General features: G+C 42.6%; 1 protein-coding gene across 4 annotated transcripts in view; it reads left to right on the top strand.

Moving 5' to 3' along the window:
- Positions 1–8576, top strand: part of gaa2 (alpha glucosidase 2) — a 61973-nt gene that overhangs the window by 42422 nt on the left and 10975 nt on the right. For all 4 annotated transcript variants that reach the window (XM_020526544.2, XM_048609340.1, XM_048609341.1 and 1 more), the window contains 3 exons: positions 6134–6267; positions 6962–7113; positions 8083–8231. In XM_020526544.2, the coding sequence (XP_020382133.2) occupies positions 6134–6267; positions 6962–7113; positions 8083–8231 (435 nt within the window). The remainder of the gene's footprint in view (positions 1–6133; positions 6268–6961; positions 7114–8082; positions 8232–8576) is intronic.

Here is an 8576-nt window from a genome sequence, read left to right as displayed (position 1 = left end):
AGTCTGCCTTTGACTGTTTGGAATGAATGAATCAGCTCAGAGACCTACTGGATGCATTGAGGCCTCTCGCTAATGATCATCATTTTGAGTTGTACATACCAGAAAGGCCTCAGAACAAGCCTATTGGGTTTGTTTCTAAGGTCCTATGACAGCTCAGTTACACTATTCCTACACTGAAAGAGAAACAAAAGGGAATTTAATAAAATAGTCAGTCACCAGAATGAATCTGCTCTGCTCACTGTGACCAAACAAATGAAATCAATGTAAAGACTATCTACTAACTCCAATTTATTAATATCTACTTCTGGCTCTAAAATACCTTTGTTCTTAGCAGGTTTGGATCTTGGCTAAGAGCATTGGAAGTAGTCATTTGGGAACCTGGTTAGTACTGACTTTCTAAATTGTACCCTTGGATTGTCACAACTTGTTGTTGTGGAGGTGCACTATGAAAAGTTTTTGACAGATCAGTTCCAACAGTTTGTGGAATAGTTGTGTATGAAAATGTTGTATGTGGAAAACTAAAGTAAGAGTTTCTCTTTCAGTGTAGGAATAGTGTAACTAAGCTGTCATAGGACCTTAGAAACAAACCCAATAGGCTTGTTCTGAGGCCTTTCTGGTTTCATCTGGTTCCATAAGCTTTCAGAGATCATAATTTTGAAGAACACTTTTTGGGTGAAACTGGCTGCATTTTTGAGAGTTTGGAGAATATGTTGGTGATCTTCCTGCCATGTCTACAGTGTTTTTTGCAGAGAAGATCTCATACATTGTTTGTAAAATTATGAAAAGGATAAAAAGTTAAAGAACCTGAGTCACCTTTGTAAATCATCTTTGTCTTGTGTAATTATCTTTTGTATGTCTGCTGTTTCAGTAGGATGAGGTCTAATGTAAGTTGATAAAATTGATTTGATCACATATATTTGACATTTCTTAAAACTAAAAGCAAGAATTGGTTTCTTGTCACTGTCATGAGCTGGTAGAGCTTTGTATTATGTTCATGCTTAGTTTTTCCATGGATTGCAATGTCATCTGCAGTACAGAAACAACCTGATATGATCCATACATTGTTGGAATATATCCTGCCTGATGGTGTAAAGACCATTTCTATCTTTAGAACTGTAGACTAAGGTACAAGAAAATGAACTGCTTTAAATAATGGAAGCTGTGTCATAAAGTGTTTTCAGTTTTAAAATAAGTTACTGGAACAGATTAGGAGTTGTATACACAACATAAGTTTATTTGAGTGTTTTTGTGTTCAGGGAAGTTTTGCCCAGAGATAGTCTTTTCAATTGACCAGTTTGTGGGTTCAGGAAAGCTCAGCATAGTAACAGCTTTTTTGTTGGTTTCTGGGCAAGTGGCAACAGCCTTGTACATGGACAATAGAGGAACAGCTTCTGGCTTGTAAAGAGAAAGCACCAAAATCTTTTTCTGTGCTTCCTGTGTGGAGAAATAACAGAATAACAGCTCTCAAGAGTTTTTACTCCCCATTTCCCTATAAACCTCGCTCTCTGCAAGTCCACTATGGAAAGGAAAGGGGATATGAAAGACTGAGAATCAGTATAGCAATACCCTCGTGTCCTCATCAAAGAGTTGAAAGGAACTGAAGGAAAACAACTCATCGATGCCTGTGATCCACACTGGTGGCAGAACTGTGCTTCACTGCTGTTCTTTTTCTCTGCACACTTAACACCTATACTATTTGTGCCTTGTCTGTTTGTGTGTCTTTTTGTACTTGAATGGGATATTTAAAAAGGAGTAGACATTAAGTTATGAAGTTAAGGGTTGAGGTTGGTTGGCTCACCGAGCTGGTTTGTTGTTCCGCAGACGTTTCATTACCATGCTGGGTAACATCCTCAGTGCAGCCTCCGATGAAGCGTCGGTGTGTTTTCCCGCCTGGTTTTTAAACTCTGGAGTCCGTTGAGCTGGATTGGTGATCTGTCCTGTCTGTTTAAGTCTTTTCAGCGTGTAGAGGATTTTGTTGCCTAGTTGCGGTGTCGGGTTAGTTTTGTACTGGCCGGTATGTGTTTTCGTCGGCCTACACGCTAAAAAGACTTAAACAAACTGGACAGATCAACGGAGCAGCCTTCTTAAGAATGGAACCCGAAGGAACCAACACACCCCGATTCTACGGCCTCCTGAACGAGCACAAGCCGGAAGTACCCCTTAGACCCATAGTCTCCCTACCAGGCCCTCCATCACACAGATTAGCCAAGGAACTACAAAGGAGACTCGGGCACCTAGTCAACAAATCACCCCACTCCATCCACTCAGCCCAAGAATTCCTCAACTCCATCAAAGACAGAAGGATAGACGACGAGGAGACTATGATCTCGTTTGATGTCACTGCCCTATTTACATCAATAGACATGCCACTAGCAAGGGAAACAATGACAGCACTACTGGAACAAGAGCAAGACCCCAGTGAAACCATCTCCACAGATAACATGCTCAAACTACTGGACCTATGCCTTACCACCCACTTCACTTTCAACGGCCAAACATACGGACAAATCAACGGGATACCCATGGGATCTCCGGACTCCTAGCAGAGGCAGTGATGCAAAGACTAGAAAGGACTGCCCTTCCACCAATCCAACCAAAACTATGGATGTGCTACGTGGACGACACCTTTTGTCATCATTAAACAGACCAAACTACAGGAGACACACAAACTTAAACAACACCCTCCCTAGAATAAAATTCACCAGAAAGGAGGAGAAGAACAAACCGCTCCCATTCCTGGGCGTCATGGTAGAGCGCAAGACAAATGGGGAACTCCAAACGAAAGTACACAGAAAAGCCACACACACAGACCAATACTGAACTTCAACAGTAACCATCCCAGCACACACAAACGAAGCTGCATGCGAACGCTATTTAAATGGGCCACAACATACTGCAGCAACACAGAACTACGCCAAGAGGAAGGAGAATATCTCTTCCAGGTTTTCAAGGATAATGGATATCCAAATAACTGGGTCAGAAGATGCCTACACGAGCAACTTCAGAAAGATACTGCACACCCTGACACACTCATCACACTACCCTACATCAGGAACACATCGGAACTAACCACAAGACTCCTACGACTGCTGGGCATCAGAGTGGCGCACAAACCCACATCAACCCTATGACAACTGCTCATCCGAACTAAAGACCCACTCCCCGTCATGGACAGGACCAATGTCATCTGTAAGATCCCCTGCAGAGACTGTGAGAAACACCTATATCGGACAAACAGGAAGGAAACTAACAACAAGGGTACACGAGCACCAACTGGCTACAAAAAGACATGACCAATACTCACTCATCTCAATCCACATGGATAAGGAGAACCACCAATTCGACTGGGACAACACCAAAATCCTGGGACAAGCAAAGCAGAGACAGGCACGGGAATTCCTAGAACCCTGGCACTCCACGAAGAAAGCCATTAATAAACACATAGAACTCGACCCCATATACACTCCACTACGAAGGAAAACCGGAAGTGAGGCAATCCAGCTCAACGGATTCCAGAGTTTAAAAACCAGGCGGGAAAACACACCAACGCTTCATCGGAGGCTGCACTGATGACATTACCCAGCACGGTAACGAAACGTCTGCGGAATGACAAACCAGCTCGGCGAGCCGATCAACCTCAACACCCACAACCCGAGCTATAGATCTACTCCAAAACCTTATAAATTTGCAGTTGATACTTCTTTCTTGTCTTGGTTAAAAACAGTTTGGCTATAATAAATGTTATTCTCTTGTTAATGAAAAACCTGGTGGGCGTAATAGTTTTACCAGAATTAGACAGTTGATTAAAATTGGCCAGTTCATGGATTTAATCAAACTCAACATATGTGACAACTCTGGGAATAGTGGGGCTTATTTTCAACACACTATACCTGAGTGAGCAGTGATAATGGATAATCCAGTCAATTGTCTGGGGAAATCATACCTTTGAAAAAGTGTTCTAAATGTTGTAATTTCCTGTGACTCTGGGTAAAGATTTCTAGACGTGGCACTAAGCTTGGAAAAATGCTTGACACCTGGGATGAGGTAATTCCAGGGTAGGCATCCAGGCAATCATGTGGATATCTCTTTAGTGCGATATTCAATCACTTTGGATCAAAACAACATATGCAAATAGTACCACTTTTCTTCAGAAGACAAGTAATGGAGTTGCACCAGTATGATGCGTGGCTTTGGGAATGATGCTTGACTTTGGGGAATGATGCTGTTTTGGGCCGGTTCCAGTTTGAGCTTGTCTTGAATGTTAATGCTACAATTGCAAGAGGGGTCGATGCTAGTTCGGGCAGCGCCTTTGAAATCGCTGATAGTGTCTGACCTGTCTGGGTAAAGGTAAGTCAGGTCATGAATGGACTCAGTGTTGCAGTCTGGGATCTTTTGCGCTGCAAATGATGCATTTGTTAGCTTATGGATGGTAATGATATCATATATGACCAATAATAGAACAGCATTTGTATCAATGAAGAAGGGTCCCGACGTGAAATGTCAACTTTCCTGCTCCTCTGCTGCCTGGCCTGCTGTGTTCCTCAAGCTCCACACTGTGTGTTATATCTGTTTCAGTGATGTGATAGATTTCATGTATCTACTCCAATGATGTATATTGACACTGAAGATGGATAATACTGATGGACAGAATTTTAGACCCACTGTAAGCAGTTACCTTACTGAGAATGGTTTGCTCCATATTTCCTGAATCCATCTCTTGTATAAGGATGTGACATTTGCACTTATACAAGTGTTGCTCTTAGCATTTAGTGCATGTTATCCATTTCCTTTTGGGGTCTATCACTTGGATTGAGGTAAAGACGTCAGCTCTACTGCATCCGTATAGTGTGTCCAATTGACCACATGCCCAGTCTGATGGAGGTCTGTAAGCTGTGTTGTTACAGATGCTCCTTGCACTTCAGTAACATGTTTGTGTGCCATGGATGGAACTTTGGAACTTATTCCATCTTGACTCTTTTCTTCACGTGCTGCTCTGGAACATTGTGTTACACTTTGGATTTTGCTGGGCAATTGGATTTCTTCAGCCTAAAGTCATCTGATAGAACAAAGCTTGTGCATATCATTAAATACTCAACACTGTTCTGGCACATCAGACAAGTCACATTTCACATAAGATTTGGATGTTTTACTGAACCTATTGATGGCTTCAGTTGCTGTTGTAGAATCAAGTGCCTGAAGATGTTGCTGGCCTGCTACAATTGCTGAGAACATGTGCCCTTCTTCTGACAGTGCAGCGATGTTCTATTCTTTGGGTTTGTCAAAAAGTGCACTTAATGACTGTAGAGGCAACGATCAGTTCCACAATCTTTTCAGCTAAGTTAGCTTCGGTGAAATCACTTTTCATACCTTTTGTGTCAATCCCTGACTATGAATTAATTTGTTTTGCCTGACAATTGTTGGTATGACATGACTTCAAGCCTGCGTGTCCTAGTCTTGAATAACTGACAGAAGATGCGCTTAGGTTAAAGGTACAATATCAGTATGACTTTATTTTTACTGGTTTTTTTCCCATTGGGATGCAATCTATGCATTAGCACAATAAGGTTGCATGGACAGGATCCATCAGAGGCTGCCTTCTGTGTGTGAGGAGCTGATGATCATTGTATGACCTTCAGTCATTCAGGGCCAGTGGTATGTGTGATGTCTTCCTTCTGTCTGGAGTTTTTGGCCTGTGTGAGGATAACGTTGCGGGATCTTCGGTCTGTGTGGCACCAGTATGTGGTCACTGCAGGGCCTATGGTCAGTCAATCAGGCCTGGGCTCAGTGAAATCTACAGATAGTGAGGGGCCAGTGCTCTGTGCAGTTCCTGTGGGCAATTTAGAGCCTGCAGTTGGTGTCGGGTTGTTGGGTCTGCGGTCACTGCAACAAGACATCCAGACATTGCAGGGCCTGAGGTCTCTGGAAGTTCCGTGGCTAGTGTGGGAAATGTGGTCACAGAGGCCTGTGATCAGTGTCCGATTGCTGTCAGTGTCATACCTGTGATTTTTTGCAGGGCCTATGGATGGGGGAGTTCCTGTGGTTAGTATAGGGACTTTGGGCAGTGCTGACCCCTAGTACTTGTAATGCTTCTAGTACGTTGATTAACTGAAATGTTACTTTTTGTTTGTTCCAGTGCTTTAGTTAAAATCCGTAAGAAGCGCCCATTCGTAATTTCTCGGTCAACATTCCCAAGTCAAGGCAGGTATTCTGGACACTGGCTGGGAGACAATGAGAGTAAATGGAAGGACATGTACTTTTCTATTGCAGGTACTTAGTGCCCCCTAATTCTGTGGTGAGTGTGTGTGCATGTGGGTGCGTGTCTGACCTGCACTTAGGAATGGGCCCCCTCAACCAGCATTGTGGGTGGAACTACATCACATGGACTGCAGTGTTTCAGGAAGGTGGCTCACCATTAAACTTCCCAAAGATCGCTAGGTGTGAACAATAAATGCTGCCCTACTTATCAGCTTCTATATCTCGAGAATGAACAAATAACAAGGCAGTAATGGAAAATGCGCATTTTGCGGACATGTTGTGCTTGTGTGTCTTTGCGTGTGTTTTGAGAGTTGTATGTGAATTTGTGTATCCACACGTTTTGTATATGTTAATGTATATTTATGTTCAAATCCCATACAATCATCACTCCTGTTCTCACTAATCATTGGCTCCCAGACTGTCAATGTCTCAATTTTATAATTCTCACACTTGTGTTGAAATCCTTTATGGCCTTTACCTCAGCTCCCTATTGAACATTCTCGATTTTAATTGCTCCAATATTAGCGACCGTGCCTCAGCTGCCTGGAATTTTATCTCTCTCTGTCTAAGAAGTTCCATAAAAACTACCTCTTTTGAACAACCAGTCCTCATGTCACCTTATGTGGCTTGGTAACATTCTGTTTTTATTTCATATCATTGGTATCTGCATTTTTTTGCTTTTGTTCTACCCCTCTGTATTCTGCAGGCATTCTGAATTTCAATATGTTTGGAATTCCTCTTGTGGGAGCGGATATTTGTGGATTTAGGGGGAGCACCACTGAGGAATTGTGTATCAGATGGATGCAACTTGGTGCCTTCTACCCATTCTCCCGAAACCACAATACAGAAAACGAGAAGGTACTGAGAAGTTTGCAAGATTAAAAAATATTTATGTTTATTGTTAAATATATATAAGATGTCGACTGAAACGCTGCAGAAAGAGACAGCCATCGTTTATAAGGACCTTTCATACCTTCAGGATATCCTGCAGACAGTAAAATACTTTAGGAGTGTGTATGCTGTTGTAATGTCAGAAACATACCAGCCTGTAAGGACCTACAGCACTTAATTAAATTATCAGATAATTTGTTTTTGAGATGTTGTTTGAGGAATAAATATTGATCAGGTCGAAGGGGAGATCTCTGCTCCTCTTCTAAAGAGTGCTGTGGGATCTTTGACATCTATCTGAGAGATGGATGGCTCCTGAGTTTAATGTCTCATCCAAAAAGTGGCACCTCTGGACAATGCCTCCTGAGACTCAGATTTATGACAGCATTGCTCAAAGGAGCAAGAACTCAACTGATGTCTTTGCTATTAGAGAGAGAGGTTTCTTTACTCTTCCAGAAGACTGGAGCCTCCCCACTATCCCTGATCAGAGTGCAATCTAGTAGCAATCACAATCCAGAGCGTCCTTTTCTATTGAATGTTATGGAAGGAGGGACTACTCAGGATAGTGTCTAGCTTAGCCAAGCGATGGTTCTGAAATCGGGCTGTCATTGAAACTTAGGAGGAACACATGGCCTTGAAATGGGTGGTGCTCTGCCTCCTGTTAGTATTAAAGAGGACTGATTCTTGAATTGGTTTGAGCACAGGAGGACAGCATTCAGCCCTCCAGCATTGTTACTCTGCTTGAGCAGGCTAACAAGTCCCACACTCGCCCTCTTTCTACAGCTCTGTGAATATTTTCTCCTCGGATAATTTCAAAAGGGAATTGAATACCTGTGCCATACACACACAAGCCTTGAGCATTTATATAGATCAAGAACTTAATATTTCACATTTAATATAGTGAATTTCTTTTCTGAAATGATGTCTCTGGCTCTCCAGGCTCAGGACCCTATAGCTTTCAGTGAATCTGCTCAGGAAGCAATGAAACGTGCTCTCTTTATCCGCTACTCGCTGCTCCCGTACCTCTACACACTTTTCCATCACTCTCATGTTTTCGGAGAAACAGTTGCCAGAGCCATTCTCTTTGAGTAAGTTGCTGTTATTGCTTTCCAATGACTCCCACCTTGTGTCAATAAAGGATATTCTATTCTGTAAACTGCTCCCAGACAGTGTCTCACCTGCTGATGTTAAATCAGATGTTCCCCTTTTCGCTGGCTTCCCCAGATTCTCAGTCTGCTTACATCAATAACGGTCCACATTTTAATGTTTATCTATTATTTTCTTGTGCTCTAAAGGTTGCTTTGGCTTGAACCTACCCCCTGCCTGACTTCCCCATCCAGGTTTGTGCTTGGTGCAAAGTGGGCACGTTATTCCTACAACGCAGCTATTGGGGCCAGATCATAAACTAGAGCCTTAACCTCTCAGTTCAAATG

Source organism: Rhincodon typus, chromosome 21, assembly GCF_021869965.1.
Source record: "Rhincodon typus isolate 14 chromosome 21, sRhiTyp1.1, whole genome shotgun sequence".
Lineage (NCBI taxonomy): Eukaryota > Metazoa > Chordata > Chondrichthyes > Orectolobiformes > Rhincodontidae > Rhincodon > Rhincodon typus.
This window is presented reverse-complemented; position numbering and strand designations above follow the sequence as displayed.